This window comes from Euwallacea similis, chromosome 3, assembly GCF_039881205.1.
Source record: "Euwallacea similis isolate ESF13 chromosome 3, ESF131.1, whole genome shotgun sequence".
Lineage (NCBI taxonomy): Eukaryota > Metazoa > Arthropoda > Insecta > Coleoptera > Curculionidae > Euwallacea > Euwallacea similis.
Window position 1 is genome coordinate 387,047 of NC_089611.1, and position 17,600 is coordinate 404,646.

The 17,600-nt window shown below is 35.0% G+C and overlaps 1 protein-coding gene across 3 annotated transcripts in view; it reads right to left on the bottom strand.

Annotated features, from left to right (window-relative positions):
• Dgk (diacyl glycerol kinase 1) overlaps positions 1 to 17,600 on the bottom strand; it is a 100,201-nt gene that overhangs the window by 544 nt on the left and 82,057 nt on the right. Inside the window, exons 6-18 of one of the 3 annotated variants that reach the window (XM_066406158.1) lie at positions 15,171 to 15,332; positions 14,515 to 14,631; positions 14,106 to 14,230; positions 13,753 to 13,990; positions 10,189 to 10,388; positions 4,996 to 5,145; positions 2,465 to 2,639; positions 1,720 to 1,833; positions 1,505 to 1,664; positions 1,344 to 1,452; positions 1,132 to 1,287; positions 830 to 1,028; positions 62 to 243 (exon numbers count right to left, since the gene is read on the bottom strand). In XM_066406158.1, the coding sequence (XP_066262255.1) occupies positions 62 to 243; positions 830 to 1,028; positions 1,132 to 1,287; positions 1,344 to 1,452; positions 1,505 to 1,664; positions 1,720 to 1,833; positions 2,465 to 2,639; positions 4,996 to 5,145; positions 10,189 to 10,388; positions 13,753 to 13,990; positions 14,106 to 14,230; positions 14,515 to 14,631; positions 15,171 to 15,332 (2,087 nt within the window). Of the gene's footprint in view, positions 1 to 61; positions 244 to 829; positions 1,029 to 1,131; positions 1,288 to 1,343; positions 1,453 to 1,504; positions 1,665 to 1,719; positions 1,834 to 2,464; positions 2,640 to 4,986; positions 5,146 to 10,188; positions 10,389 to 13,752; positions 13,991 to 14,105; positions 14,231 to 14,514; positions 14,632 to 15,170; positions 15,333 to 17,600 lie in introns of all 3 variants that reach the window. The other 2 variants (XM_066406157.1, XM_066406159.1) reach the window with 2 other exon arrangements.

A 17,600-nucleotide genomic window follows, 5' to 3' on the forward strand; every position in this document is an offset into this window, starting at 1 on the left:
TCATGAGTTTCTAAATAACAAAACTCTTTTTTACGTGTGGTAAACAGGCGTTGCTTCTTACCGTTGTTGGAGGTTGCATCCAGGGCTCCCCATCAATTTGCATTGGAAATGTCTTTTTGGTCTTTATAGTTACTGATGAGCATTGGGCGAGTCTTCGACCACTTGCAGTAATGCCCATTTTCACTTGACCCATGTGCAGACAATTGTCCAGACCTATAACTTCTATTAATCCATCTCCAATATCTGAAAAGATTTATACAAATCAGTAGTAGTATACAGTTTAGATAAATGTTATTCGAATTGAATTTTATTACGTTCAAGGATTTCAAACCAATATCCTATATGTTCAAGATAAGAATGTTCCAAGGAGTATTCAAAGCCATATGATGAGAGTATTCACGGTATTTCCGCGAAATTTTATGAGCGTCCAACTAGAAATGAAAAATAATGTTGGGCAACCCAACGATGGTGTTTGTTCTTATCTGTTTCATTAGACATGTGTGTGAAGAAAGTAGGAAGATGGGCACACATTATAGAACATATGTATGTCTGGAGGTGTACATACATGCGGCTGTAGTCTGACAAGAATGAGTAAAAAAAGAAAATGGACACTACAAGTAGCTCTGCAATTGTAGGAATGGAAGTTCAAGATTTTGGCCCCAGGATTATATATAATTCAGTTCCTTATTTGACTTACTCTTCTTACTTCATTCGTAGGTTCCAGGGGGTGCGCAAGGCAAGAGGTGAAGGATTGATTTGCTAATGGCGTATCCGAGCGGTTAGGCAAGTGACGTTTCTAAAATTGTATATTTTCAGTGATAATACCTACCTTGCACTGCCACACTTAAATCCACAGAATTGAAGCTGCTAGTGCTGATATCCTTTTCCCTTCCTTTTTTCCTACTCCTCCTGGAAACTGCCAAGTGTTCACCCCAGAGATTCGAACCTCCATGAGTATAAGGTATATTCAGGAATGTTATCCCCTGTAGTGGTAGGCCGTTTGCTAGATCTAATCCCACACCATCACACTGGAAACAAAATCAACATCTGAAATACCAGTTGATAATCTTTAAAAAAGAGCGCGTGTTTTTAGGAAAATTATCACAATTTCGTTCATTTTTAACGACTTACTTCAATTTCTATCGATTGTTGCAGGTTTTTGCACGACGCGAATAACGTCTCTGTGGTGGCAAATTCCACATACCACAATTTATTTTTCATCCTACTGTTAAATCTATCAGGGTTTTTACTTCTTTCATTGTGAAATTTGTTGCAAATTGCGGCGTCCTGTAACAAATATCCCAAAAATAATACCAATACATTGAGAAAAAATTAGTACTTACCACGCCTATGGAAAAATAATTATTTATAACATTATATGGTATTCTAGTGTCCACTACTTTAACGTTGTTTGGATCCAATTGAGAGGTATCATAGAGTTCTATTGACCATCTAAAAAGGGCCTTATTATATTATTCGCTAGAACTTTAAATATTTCTAGTACCTGTCCATCATTATTGTGGAAGCTCTTTCAACTTTGTGGAGTATCTTATGAACAGATTCTCCCTCGTACCCCCCGCCCCATCGAAGACAGCGCGCAAGATCGTTGCCAGTGCCTAAAGGAATCACTGCAACTGCGGGTTGGCACTCAAGTTCCACTTTATCTGAGGAGAAATGAAGTTGTGCAATCTTGTATTGATTGCATGCAGTAACAGTTACCCATGGATTCAAGCACCCAGCCGACGGTTCCATCACCACCACAACAGACAACTTTAAAATTTGGCACGTCTTTGAACATGTTCAAGCCCTGCATTGGTCCTCCTTGACTTGATCCTAAAATGAGGTTAATAATTAATGGATACTTATTTCTAGTGCTTTCAGTTTTAGTGCTATACAAGGCGTCCTTTTTAAGGTAGTAATATTATCTCCGAAATAGGTATCACTTCACGTTCGTTCTATAATATAACATTTGTCTAGTAGGAATTCCTCCGCCAATACCTGGAATAATCGAAACGTCATGCGGAATGAGACTTGTTAATTATTAAACTAAACTCAATCTCCGTGCCCAGCAGGAATTAACACATTCGGGAGAAACCATTTTCAAGTCCAGAAGTCACGCTAATGACCAAATTAATGGCCGTGTCTATTCTCATTAGTTCGATTTATCGAAGGGGTAATACAACAAATAAGCTCAACATTCAACGAAATTACATAAACTCGGAAAGCTAGAAAATTCCCAACCTTAATTATTCTAATACATGCGTATTTAAAACATACACATAGATAATAAATTTAATTTCAGATTTTAAAAAATTAAGAAAAACGATAACGATCTGAGTAAACATACGAGCAAGAGAGAATAATCTGAGATCGACAATATTCTGAATTGCTCTTTACATACGTCATTTTCTTTCGCAGTTCTAAATGCATCAGTGCATGTGTATATCATGTGAATGAAACTTACCTAAAATGTGGACCTGTCTCGGGTTCAAAATATACTGGAACTTCCTTAATATCTTATATCCTTGCCTTCCCCCCGACTTGGGATTAATGAACACTAAAAGGGGAACCGTGTTGGGAAGTGGAGTTATTTGAAATGACATCGCAGGCTGCTTATTTTGATTTGATGTTAAAGAACTCTGAAAACAAGCACGAAACACTCAATTAATCCGTTTGAACTTCTTTGTAAAATATCAATGAGTACATAATTACTTTGAAACTTTGTTCTAGAAACTCTGAAACAAAGTGTGCGTAACCTAATCGAATGAGCAAAGAAATGTATGTGTCCAATGCAGCCATACTAAAAGTATATGTACATGTGCATTCTTCGAAAATTCACGTTATTTATTCAATATTTGTACAGACTCATAAATAATAAAACCTTGATTTAAATATTCAGCAGCGCGACTCAAGGTAATGGAGAAAGGGCTCATTTCAACAAGTTTGTTTTAAAGTCGGATTAAAGTTTTAAAATTCGGGAGTAGTTATGGAATGAACTAACCATCAGTTCGCGAAGTTTAATTTTGCAGAGGATTATTACCTGATAAAATAAATGGGATTTTTGTTGTACGCACATAGACCGTTTGTTATAAAAGCTGAGTGATATTATAATACATAGTATTATAGTTTTTCATAGTTTAATTTCTAGAGATCTCTGCACAACGAAATAAAGCCGACTTTAAGGAAAACTTGGCCAATACTAATCTCCTTGCTGAGATACAAAACGACAAGCGCCCTGGAAACATCTTGCTGAAACCAGATAATATCTGAAAACTACCAACAGCATTCAGCGTAATTTACTCAAAACATTTGTAACGTTTCGACATATTCCTCGACATTTCGTTTACATTGAAATATGGGCCCAAGACTCCAGCTGAACACAGGACGTATCAAATAGTGACCTATTTGGCATACAGAAACGCTTTCTTTCGAATTGTGATTTCCGATCAATATGTGTTGTGATTTGAAAATTACGTGATTTTCGATTTTGTCACGAAAGTCAGATACTCCATTTCAGAAAATACTTGTCAAAATGTGCAAGGGACAAATCGATTATTTGCTACTTGAATGGCAGTTAACCAGGCTGAGAAGGGATACACTACCCAATTTTGAACTGCAAGATTTATTCAGGTTAGTTAGGGTCACTACTGGTACTGTAGTACGGATCACTACTGGTTAAGTCCCTCCTCAACCTTTTCAATAATCCTCTTTTTTGATAACATGCGATTTGGAACATGAGTTTATTGTTTCAATGCAGAAACAATTTTTTACTCGCAAGAAACTCGTTTATAGCTTGACTTGATTCAACCGTAAAGAAGAGTTATGGTAGTAAAATGGATAAAATAATCCCTTTTCAACTTCTCAGTTTACAAGAGAAAACAAACACTTGAAAACAGCATTTATGATGAACATACAACGCTAATAAGTTATTGAACCATGAAAAACGAAGCTGGAGAATTACAAAAGAACTTTAGATCTAGGTAGCATATGGTTAGAATCTCAATATGTGTGCGTGAAAGAATATTGGAACACAGATAAAAAAAGCGATATACAGGGTGTTTCAAAAGTACGGGCCGCTACTTAGAGGCGTATTCTATACATTAATATAAGATGAAAGTTCAAATACTTTTTTTTCTAAATCGTTGCATAAGAAGGTTATGATGATTTAAAAATGGTTCCAGTAAAGTATGCTGTATCGATTATGAGCATCGATGAATAAGTCGAGGTGGTCCGGTATTTTGACCAGCTAGATCACCGGACCTTAATTCTTTGGATTTTTACTTATGAGGTCATTTTTTGTGATTTTTTACCTTTCTAATTTTTCATTAATTTTGGTTATGTTATTAAAATAATACTCTTTCCTTTTCTCTCTTTTTCTAATTTTATTTTTTTATACTCGTTTTTAAAACCCAATTTTATAGCTACCTACCAAATTTCAACACTTTGTGACTTCCCGTTTACCAATTACGGTGAAAAAACCACTTTACCGGCACCAACTTTAAATCGTCATAACTTTCTTAGGAAACAATTTAGAAAAAAAAGTATTTGAACTTTTATCTTATACTAATGCATAAAATACGCCCCTGAAGTTGCGACCCGTACTTTTGAAACACCCTGTAGAGTCGTAGCTTTACAGAAGGAAGTATATTCAGCATTTCAAGTTGGATTGGGTGTAGAATGATGTTCATTCTATTTTCGCTGGGCGGGAAATATTAAAAAAGCTCCTTTGAGCTTAAATCAATATTCGCTTGAAAATCGAGCTCTTTTCATACGAAAATAGATAGGTCGTATAAGGACAAAATATAAGGATTTTATGGATGATTTGTAATCTATTTAAATCTATATCAAAGACCATAAGATATCTTCTCTTGATAGGTCATGACACTGCAATGCAAATTTTTACTGAATAGAAAAGATGTAATCTAGTACTACCTAACAACACATAAACACGAATAAACATGAGATGAAAACATCACCAGTACATACAATGCTTACGTTATCTCCTCCATATCTGGAACCTCTCTTTTGTACTGACCGTTGCCTGTCCAGCACTATAGGGCAAATGGCTGTTGGCGGTAAAATATGAACAGAATGTTCTCCTAGGGCACACTCAGCCTTTACTTGTGATACACACTTGTTGTGCAGCTGAAAAAAAAAAGTTAAATTCAATTAACCAAACTAAATAGTAAATTAATTAATATTTAGTTTCAAAATAGCAAACTTTCCTTGAAAAGGTCCCAAAGAGAGAATTTCAACAATGCTAGCAAGTAAAGGAGAAATCCCGATAAAGCTTTGTCGATCTCAAAGGGCACATTTTATAATCCTGTAGGGTGTAAAATCGCTTAGTTTTCAGTTCCAACCGGAAAATGCCAGGAATTAAAACGCCCTATCAAAGTCAGTTTCGCCGTTTGAACTTCTCTAGTGGTAATTCTCAATTCGTATTGGCAAAATTGGCTCTTTCAATATAAAATGGTCAGACAATAAAAGAAAATCTCTTTTGCATGTGGATGTTTCATAAAATACAGGGCCACACGGGAGGAATAACCAGCACCTAATTAAAATAAGTTTAGTAAGCGCATGTTGGTAAATTAATGTGCTTGGCGTGTTTAGCATGTGACTTTGATAACGTATATGCTAAATTACAGTACATTGTCCATTAACGTTGGTCGTTCAAGATAATGGGATGAAAGTAATTACTTGGAAAGTTCGATATTAATAGGATATTATATAATGGTTTTTTTTTTTAATTAGTTTTTGAGAGAGGGGAAATTGTTGTCTTAGACGAATAGCATATAAAAAAGGAATAAGTAATAAAAACTGGAATTCAGAAAGAACTGTTCAATATTGGATATCTGATATCTAGAAAACGCTTTGAGCTTTAAAGATAGATAGGAATCTACATATAACACGGATAAACCTCTTGGGGTCGTATATATAAAAAAATCAATGTCGGTTTTTTTATTTGAGTAGATAAATAAATATAAAACTACAAATTATAAAAATTTCCACTTTATTGATTCCCGTATAAAATTCATCATGTCCAGAAGACAGATTGAGCATCGAATAGGGACAATCATTAGGCAAATAAGCTTGTTGACTTGTCTAGCATAAAAATGTTAAGATTTTCTCAGTTGCAAAACTGGTTTCATTGTTTTCATCGGTGGCATTTTGAAATGAAAATCCAACCAACCAAATAAAAGTGGAATTTCCTCTTTTGCAACAAAATATTAATTGACATTATTCCTGACCAACCAGAGATAATACTCAGCTTTCAGCTTCTGATTAAAGCTTCATAACTTAGATGTGTCTGAGAACAAATACCCCAACATTTCCAGAACGAAAAGCGTCATTACGTGGCTGATATCATTTCTGTCCATTAGTCTGCGAAAGCCACCATTTTCAGCAATGCGGTGCTTTGTAACCGGATATAGCTGATGTTTCCAAGTATAATCTGATATAATGCCAACTTAGACAGAGAGAAACGATGAAATTTCATCAGCCCTAGCTAAAACTCGGCTGATTCCAGCCAATATCTGCGACTGTGTAATACGTTCGAGTAATCCTTCCGAAATCCTGGATGTAAAGAGTATAATGCAACTGGGAAAAACGGCTTTTAGTCTGGCGCATCCAGTTTAGCTGAAAATGTTTGTTCCTTACCAAAATAAGCAAAAGTTTACTTGGATATAGAATGCCTTAAATGGTCGAAATTTTAAGTTTTTTTTTTCTAAAAAAGTAGAGCTATATTCGCAGTCGCAAAACTGAATACAAACTGAATTAGATGTACAGAGTGACAAGCATCTCAGTGGACACAGGACAGGTGCACGTAGAAAACCACAAAACAGGTCAATTTTTTATGTGGAAATTTTTCTTTATGCTCCCCAAAAAATTCGGAAACATTCTATATTGCAGTAATTCCATTATATAGAATAACCAAATATTGCTAATGTATTTGTTTTATAGACACCTTTAGTTGGTCGAAACTTGAAGAGAGTGACAGCTCGAGAAGTAGTGACTTAAAGGTAGGTCATCTTTTGAACTCTCTTTTTAATGTCTTCTTTTGAATTTTTTGATTAATGGTGGGCCATAATTAAGTCTGTAGTATTCAAGTTTAGAAAATTTAACAAACATTACTCTTTATATGAAATTAATTCAGTAATAGGAAAAAATTACAGCTAAAGATGCTATTTAAAATGGTTTCCACTTTCTTTTACACATAAATACACCCTTCGCCGAAAATTAATTCTCTATTAATTCATTAAATTCATTATTTTATAATGGAGCTTGTGTTATTGATGTAGTTCCATAAATCTTCCTCAATTTCAATGAGCGTCGAATATACAAATTATTTTTAAAGTCCCCCAGAGAAAAAAATCCCATTTATTTAAGTCTGGTAATCGCGGCGGTCATCGCTAAGGGCAGTTGTTTCCACGACTTATCCATAGATTTAGAAATTGTTGGTTTAACAATTCCCACATATTCATATTGAAATGTGGAGGCGCACGATCGTGCATAAACCACATTTCACGACGTAATTTTAGCCGTAAATCTTCTCATAAAAACTCAAAAAAGTGTTTTGTAAAAAAAAGTAAATTAGTTCAAGTGGTTTGGTAAAATAACTGAACCAACCCAGTAACGCCCAACAATACCTGCCCACACATTCATTTTAAACTGTCTTTGGTTATGATGGATTATTGGAGCATTTAGGTTTTCATCCGAATATTTATGACTTTTGTGGAGATTTGCAACCTCTCTTCGTGTAAAACAAGCTTTAACTGTGAAAATAACGGTTATGTAAAATTCAATGTTATGATCTATGATGAAATTACAAAAAAATCGTCCTTGGCCATAATTCTTATAATAGGTTTAACGTTTTTTAAGCTTTTTCGAAATCATACTTCAGGTACTGGTTTGGGGTTCATTTTATACTCCACAAAATGTGTTTCGCATTTCGTGTGTTTCCTGTGTAAATGCAACCTGCAGCGTTGCTTCGACAAAGGGAACCCGTGTCTCAAGCTTTGAAAAAAACTTCTCAAGAAAAATCGATCTATTATGAGGCTTTCCACATGCACCTGTTTTGTCTTCATGGCATTATGAATCACCCTGTACATGCTAGAACTTCCTGCATTTATTTAAAAAGCAATTTATTTTGCCCTGACTCAAACAAGTACCTGGCATTCTCATCACACAAATTGAAATTGTAAGACTCGAATTGTTTACCCTGATATCTTCTAGTAGACATTGCAGTGGATTCTCCATGACAATAATTTATTAGATGTTGCATCGAATGGAGATCCTGAAATAAATCCGTACACAGAGCATTGTTTTCGAAATAATTAGAGTAATGTGTTTATTGGAGATATAGTAGAAAAAAACATGACAAAGAAGTGTAAAAGTAACGAAAAAGGGAAGGAAAAACAACCCTATTTACTTTTAAGCCAATCAATTGTTTATGTAAAATGCCGATTACCACTTACCCTCGCATATGTGTTTGAACGAGAAATTAAATTATTCATGTGCTTACTTAAAGTTGCATTGTGCGTGTATTTGCGGGAAATGAATGTTTACATATGAACATTGTTTACAGATTTGGGATTGCTTTTGGGTTTGCATGGTGAATTACGGTCTATGAGACAATAAATCGTAATAACGCACAAGGTAAAACCCGTAGCAATCTTCAACATAAATTAATTGCGGGGTTGGAAATTGAAATTTAATCTACTCAGGAGAGAGAGATTATGGAACCTGGAGAACAAAACGTTCGCAGATTACTAAAAACAAGATTAGAAAAGGAGACACGTTTTTGCAAATTTTTAGTTGAAAGAAGTGAAGGAGATACGCGGGAACATGACACATAGCGTTCTTATTTAAAATCGCTGTTATTTTAGACGTTAACAAATATGTGTACTTTTTATGCAAATTTCGGGAAATGTTCTATGGAATTCTATTCTCATTTAGCGAGAATTCTATGTATAGGGAACGCTCGAATGCCGTTAACGTTATTCGGTAAATAGTCCTGCGGTTTATAACATCAATAAAAATACGTTTTTTTTCCTCTCAAATTCAAGAGTGTAAATGAGAGTTTTAATCATTTTTTTGTTGATTGTTATAGTATTTTTTTGACAATTTATTTACAGTTTGTATCATGTATGGTCGAAGAAAAAGTTTAGTTTTACTAGTCGAAAATCGTTTTAATTCGAGAACATTACTCAGTTCGGCGTGATTTTGTTTGAGAAACTATTTTTTTATCGACAGAGAATGATATTTTTGTGATGCGTTGAATAAAATAAAATTTTTGCACTTCCGAAGCCTGGTTTCATATTTCTGACTATGTAAATTCTCAATATATGAGAATTTGAGCGGAAAATCCTCATGCAATTAAGGAGAAGCCTCTATATCTGGATAACGTATGAGTTTAAGCAGTAATGAGCGAACTACGAATTGTTAGTCTAATTTTTTTTTAAGTTTAGGGTGTCTCATCAAAATGGAAACCATCTTAAGTGTTTTATTTCTCATTTTAGAGAAAAACGTTAAATACAAGAATTGTAGGTAATAACGTAGATTTCTACAGGAGCTTAAAGGAAAAACATTTGATCAGCCTGCTTTTGATATATGGCACAAATTGCACTCTTTTTAAATAGGGCACTTGATGTATTATTATTTGAATAGGTGGGGGCTTTTCATCCTGATTTCAAAAGATATAGTTATACCATTGACTGGCAAGTCAATTGCTAACATATGAAACAGAGTAGTTCTGATACAAGTTGAGTCATGTTATTTCACAGTTCTCTCATCAGCAGTTAAATTTCCCAGTAGAATAAAGTTTTCTTGTGGAATATGAAACATGAATTTTCAGGTCTTTTGAATGTTGTACGTTGGTACGTACGTAATTGTGTAACATTACTAATATGTATTTTATTTTTGACGTATTTTAGAACGTATCTTCACGGCTGACGTCTGCAAAGCAAATTTTTATTACGACACCAATAAGGAATCTTATCTTATGTTTTTACGAGTGTGTTAGTACTAGCAGGACTCAAACGACGAAGTCGTTAGACGAAATACGAATTTTCGTATAGGAAAACTCATTTATTTGTTTTGAAACGAAGAAAATTGAACCTTATTGGCAAACAGGATAATAAAAGATCGCATCGAAGTTCCATTCGCAGTTTTAAATTAGTGTTTACTCACCGTAACCTGGCACCATCTACAATGTAGTCCAGTGACGCCAGCTTTGACCGGTTTCCGACATCGGCCGCATTTTCCATGGCAATTTCCTTCGACCCAGTGATGCAGCAACGTTTGCGAAGACTTTTTGCTCTTGACGTATGTTGCGATGCAACTGGCTGGCGCTCTGCTCACACAACGTTCATGGACGGTATATTTGCAGACTGAAAATACGAGAATCGGATATTATGTATGCTGTTGAAGGCTCTATGTTATCCAAAAATCGAAAATATATATTGAAATTGAGCAAGCTTACAAGAGAGAAAATAGAAATATAGGTTGTAGAAGTATTTCGTGTCAATTTGTATGCTACACACGAAGTTGATTTTTCTGGTATTTCTTGTTAGATAGTTTATTCACATTCCGAATAAGTAAGTATTATAATTGTGGCAGATAATTGTAAAATGCAGTTTGTGGTTGTAAAATAGACATGTTTAAAGAACATTAATGTAGGATTCTTAAGTCGAGGCACAATCGGAAGTCGTTGAGTTGTAAATAGTGATAGTGCTCTAATACTGTTAATTAGGTTAGGTTTTAATTTAAGATGAAAGAATTGTGAAGGGGCTGATGTTGCCCCTATAGGACGCCTATGTATGTCGCAACCTGGTTAGAAGTATTTTCGTCAATTTAGAGGGTTTCGCAATCATTATCTTCATGCAATTCTGCTATTTTATGATTAACGTCTAGCCACCCTTTGTCGGTACTTGTGGGAAAGGATAGCCGCCCTTTGTCGGCGTGGATGAGACGCGCGGCCGCGCTTTGTCGGCATTTCTGGAAATGTACCGACAAAGCGTTATCAGTACCATGGTAACGACTCAGGTGGTGTCATAAGTCAGCAATTGCTTTCTAGCCAGGGTACGACACTGTTTTAATTACCCTTAGTTTAGTATTTAAGAGCGCCCCGAACCTAGAGGGTCCTCTTTCTTTTCGAGTGGCTCACCAGAACTGTTATCCTACATTTGAATCCGTTTCTTATTCAATAAACCCTATGATTCAAAATAAAAACCCTAGACAACTATATAAAAAACCTACATTAATATAGAATTCTATTGCCGGTTTTGTCAAAAATACGTCACATTTACCAACAGTATTAGATGTAGATCATATATGTAGACCTACTGGTTGATACTGACTGCTGCACGTTCCTAGAAACTAAAAATATTTACGTATAGACCGGTAGTACATCTGCAAACATGGCCATACTATTAAAAATGCCAGAGGAGGTGCATGGGCATTACTTAAACCAAAAGTAAAGCCAGGTGTCGGAGCCATGTGGGAAACTCGTTCCACCAGATGTCTGGTATCGGGATAGGTACTGACTGATAATCAGTGCCCGTAGATAAATCAATCCAAGGGTCGTTTAGGAGTCACCATGAGAGACCACAGGTGAATTCCACACGTGGCCCTCAGACAACCTGGAGGTCTGTTACATTGACCAGGCACTTGCAGTGAATATTATAAACAGACACAAATTGCGAAAACTTTTTAAGGTTTTGGTTTTCTCAATTAGTGACAGAAAACAGAATCATCAGGTGTGAGAATTTGCTTATAAGTGTCTTCATGGGTACCCCCAAGGGGGGGGTGGCAGAGCCGGGAGTCTCGGCCGCTTCCAAACAAGGCCCTTGGAGGGTATTCACTTTTTTGAATACGGGTGTGACACATTCATTATCATAAGTATATTTACCAGTTATTTCATAAAATCGACACTCTCTCGGATTTTATCCAGTAGTTATAAAATAAAGGACTTATTGTTTTAAATTTTCTCGAAGCCTTTTATTTAACGAACCGTGCTCCTGAGTATGGACGGGTAGTTGTACTTCGGGGCACTGAACACCAGGCGAACCGAATTCCCCTTCTCTGAATAATCTCTTGAACGACTGTCTTCGTTTCACTGTCCCCTACTGACTTAGACTGCCAAACCCATGTGTTCTTAGTGTACACACATTCGCTTTATACAAAAAACAAATCTCATTGACACAATCGATGAGGGTGGAATAAAATGTTATACGAACCAAAATAAAGTTGATGCATTTACTGGACACCATCAGAGGACCTTCAGCGTATCGACAAACCCTAAATTTGATCCACGTAACTAGAATTTGGTTAACAACTCGAACAACAAACATTTTAACAATCCATTAGGCCAAAAATTCAACCCAAATCTAGACATGTAATACGATAAAATTATTGATAATTGACCTTCGGAATCACTCAGGAATGTCCGATAAATTGATGAAAACATCCCCGATAATATTAGTGGAATACGAGTATATCCCAGAAAATGTCGTTAAATGACTAAATATAGTGGCTAAAAATGTCAAATAAATTATTATTAACCATCTTGGTCAGAAGTGTTAGAGAATACAACGAATATTTATTATCAAATGGTTTACAACTGTCGGATTAATTAAAACGACCCTCGGTACATTTGTTAACGCTAATGAAAACCACAATAGGTAAATTCATAGTGGACATGTAAACTATTTATAAAAATAAAATAAAAATGGCCGGGATTCCTCTGCAAATGACCCACTTACATCCACTAGATCAATGTAGTTACTGGTAACGTTGCCTGGAAGGTAATTTCCATGGAAACCACGAAACTGACCCGTCTCCTGTATCTCAATCCGAACTCTGTCTTTATTTCAGCGTTTGCATGGATATTATCTCCTTAGTAATGTTGCCGGCACTTTGGTCTATTTGTCGTTGTAGAAATAAAAAAAGTCAGAGGAATCGATGACCGAAAATGTTGTTTAGATTAGTAGCTCGAGTAAAAATGTCAGAAAAATCATTAATTCGAGTAGTACATAATGTACAAAAGTTCATAGGTAACTGACTGTTTCAAAGCCAAGTATGTTAGAAAACTCTTTCTTCTTTTCGTTTTTTTAGATTGATTGTTCTAATCGATTGAAAATCCCCGAAAACGCTCGGGCTGTGGTAAATACCTAACTAATTGAAGCCAAAACTTCAGGTGACTTATTTATCATTGAGTTTATTTCCAGTCAATCAAAAATTTCGACGAATATATATATATATATACCATATATATTCCTCAATTAAACCACCAGCAACCGCCACCTTGTTATCTACTGTGACATTATGTAAACGAGTTTTGTCAAAACGATTTTATCTTTATTAAAGTTTCTTCTTCCATCGGGGTAGCATTATAAGTTTGCAGATTTTAGAAAAGCTTATTTCAAAATATCTGCAAATGGTGCGAAGCAAATCTTTCATATTTTACATGCAAGTTCCTTTAAAAGGACCTTCAAAAAAGTCTAATGTAATTTTGCCCTTGAACGAACAAGGAAAGTAATATTGGATGGTATTGAAATTTACATGGGTTTTCCTATCATCGGCCCGGCGATGCAACACCCAGTATAATATTATAATGAATTTCGGTACGAAAAAAAATGTATCCTCCTAAATGGGCAAATTGGATTTTATAAATCCATGGAATGTAATCACTTTTACAATTGTAAAATCGTAGTAACCTACATGAAAAATGCCCCCCTCAAATCTTTTACTCACATGTGCAACATAATCCTTTCTTGCCCAACCCCACTAGCATATTCAAACACAAGTTACAGTAAGCAGGTCTGCTGAAGTGTTTCAGTCTCCACAGATGCTTTCCGTCTTCTTTCACATTAGAATCTAATCCTAGTAGTACTAGTAATGGAATCGTTGTCAAACCTCCTCTTTTCCATTCTTCGAGGGAAACCAAGCCGTCTTTGTTGAAGTCTATTTCTATCATCATGTCTTGCAATATCTGAGAAAGAAATGATAGCAATAATTGTAAAATGAAATATGTGTAGAATTACGGGAGTTTAAAACATTACAAATCTTATGATATTTTTGATGTCAATTTCATAAGTCAAACTTACAGGTTTCAGTTCTGACACGTCCCATCCTAGGTACTCAGCCACGCTCATCATTTGATTTACAATGCAGTCAACCTCATTTTTGTCCAAATAGCCGTTTCCATCAGTGTCATACAGTCTAAACATAACTAAAAATTTGAAAAAAAATGATAAAATAAGAACTGATTACAAATATGACTATTTTAATTTACAAGTGTGGAAATATTCGGAATGAGAGAGCAAAAATTGGTCAGACGTAGGCAGGGAGGTAAGGAAGAAAGAAGGTGGGGAGAGAGGTAGGGACGGAGGCATAGGAGGAGAGAGGTTGGATTGTAGAAAAAGAGAAAAATAGAGAATCATTAGAAAACTTCTTCATCTACGAGTCGGTTGATATAAAATTCTCCTTCTCTAAATCTGGCAATTTTTTACTTACATTCAAGCTTATCTTCTGGTCGCCCAGCTTCTAGTAAGGAGAGGTAACATACAATGTCTTTTAGGGATACTTTCAAACTATTCACTAACATAGTGTTTTCAATGATGTGTCTTTCCTCTGAAACAAAAGCAAAATTCGAGGACTCAAGGAACTCAAATATTGATTCATCGTTAAAACTGTGCTTTATGAAATCTAAACAAATTGAGTTATAAATCCTGAACTCTCGTATGATCGTTTCTTACTACCTCATTAAACCAAAATATTTCGCGTTCCCTCGGGGTTATGATAAAACTTTTATTATCTCCCCCACATAAGAACCATTCCACTTTTGGGACATTGCGCCAGTGGAAATAATTTGGCATTATTTCAGAATTTCTTCTGGCATTTATGGTTCGTTGATAAGAGAATTTATCCCTTTAATATGCCGGGGCCGTGGCCGGAAATTTACGTCATATGGTGCAGATTTCGGGATTTTATTCCTATTACCAGGATGATAATCTTTATGAGGTTACTTCGTAAACGATCGCCAAATGAATGTCTTTGTGTTGGAAAGCAGAATTTGCTTCAAGATTAAACTAAGTTATTTCTTTAAGTGGACAATGCTGAGCATGTTCCTTTTTTATCATCAACTTCCAGTATACGGTCCATTTCCTTACCTTCGAATTTTCCATTATTGACCAACAAAGAGTTATTGGATTTTTTCGAAGAGTTTCGTGAGATCTGGCTGTGCGAAGGGCTGGAATCGGCACTCTTTTTGCCAACGGTTTCGTGACACGAATACGATGTGTGCGTTATTGTCAACATCGGGTGAACTGTTCCTGAAAGAAAAAAAGGTAAGAATGAAGCGAAATGTAATAAAGCGCTTTCGAGGATTTTTCAGGCTTTGTTTGGCTATAAAGTTTTGTTAGGGGTTTAGTGTATCAAAAACGAGGGGTTTTTATTGAATGCGGATGAATGGAGAACAAGGAACATTCCCAGTTTCTTGTGTTCCAAGAATTGCTTGAAAGGGTTTAAAATAATGCAACATTACAAAATGCAACATTATACATCATACATTATACATATAAAATTAATTATCTACTCGAAATTCTCTACGTAACTCGTGATTTACATATAATGCAATCCTGCCAACAATGAAGGATCTATGACTGAAGTCTAAACATAAAATAGGTGATAAGTACTACGTTATGTTGTCGACAAACATGAGTCGATTGAATTTTTTATAACTGCATATTCCTTACTCCATTTGATTCATCCACTGGGACTTTATCGCAAATAGTAAAGACATAGTAAAGACTTTCTTATAGGCTGCTCCTGAAATACTAATTTATAATATTGTGCTAGTTTCGTAAAAAAATAAATTCTAGCGACATACGTGGAGAGCTAGCATAGCACCTACAGTGACTCGCATTATATATTCGGACACTATGGTATTTGTGGAAATATTAAGTTTTTTGCTAACTTATTATTAAGTAACAGTATTTATTGCGTAATCATTAGTTACAACCATGTTTTTAGTATATGTAAATACATTTTTGATCTTTGAAATTAAATTATATACAAAGATACTATCGAACAAAGAAAACAAGGCATAATTTTACTGTCGCAAAAATATTCGGACACGGAATGCGGTGCGGTGCAATGCAGGTAAAAAATAATAGAAAAACACTGTATACAGACTTTTTTATGATCGTAAAAGATTAGAGATGCATCCAAGACTCAATTTTCTTGTTAGTTGTATGCAGTGCGTTGAAGGCAAACTTATAACTTACTAAAATTCATATTATGGGGCGAAAAGGCAAAAATATTTCTTTTGACGTACGACAATTAATTATTTTTCATCACGCTAAAGGCAGATCTTATCGAGAAATCGGTAATTTACTAAAAAGTGCTGAAAAATTAGGTATACGCGACAATTTTAAATTTTACCAGGACAACGATCCAAAACATAAGTCGCGTTTAGTCCAAGAGTATTTATTATATAATTGTCCTAAAGTATTAAATCCTCCTGCACAATCACCTGATCTCAACCCCATAGAAAATCTATGGGAATTTTTAGACCGCAAAGTCCATAGTAAGCCAATCAACTCCAAAAACGAGTTAAAACAACGATTAGTTGAAGAATGGCATCGCATACCTGAAGATTACATAAAAAAAATAATTGAAAACATGCCAAAACGGCTAGAACAAGTTATACAATATAAAGGCAATCATACGAAGTATTAATTTGTTTATATGTTTTTTGTTTATATTAATTTTCCTCACAAATATTATGTTCCTGGTATGTGTCCGAATATTTTTGCGACAGTAAAATTATGCCTTGTTTTCTTTGTTCGATAGTATCTTTGTATATAATTTAATTTCAAAGATCAAAAATGTATTTACATATACTAAAAACATGGTTGTAACTAATGATTACGCAATAAATACTGTTACTTAATAATAAGTTAGCAAAAAACTTAATATTTCCACAAATACCATAGTGTCCGAATATTAATGCGAGTCACTGTAGATAGCAGTGGGAAAGGTATTCCCACAAACCAGATGCATTCACCATAACTCTACATGTGCCCAGTCGACACTATGAGCTCATCCGATTTTCTAGGAACGAACGCTATGAGAGGAACTTATTTTCTCTCAAAGCAAACTCACTTTTAGATTCCAGTAATTTTTCATATTAATTTAAAATTATTCTTTCAGTAAGTTTTTAACCGCTCTCGTGTGTTTAAAAACAAACTAGACTAGACGTAATTGAACCTTTTGAAGATTAAATGTTTGTGCGCAAACCTAGTTAAACTAGTCTTCTAAGTTATTTTCACCGCACCACAACAACAAAAAAAACTATTAAAATTCTTTAACAATGTTCAGCTTTCTGTTCAAATGTTTAATGCAATAACTGAAGTTCTCTGAGATCATTTCCCCGAAATAGACACAACAAATTAACAAGTTTGCCAGAATAGAACCCACCTGTAACCAAACTCCCCACAAAGCTCTCCAGCTTTCCTGAATAATTTTAAGAAGCAAGACATTTTCGACGGTACCACGAGACAGAAGATTGACTTTTTACTGGACTAAACACCCAATTT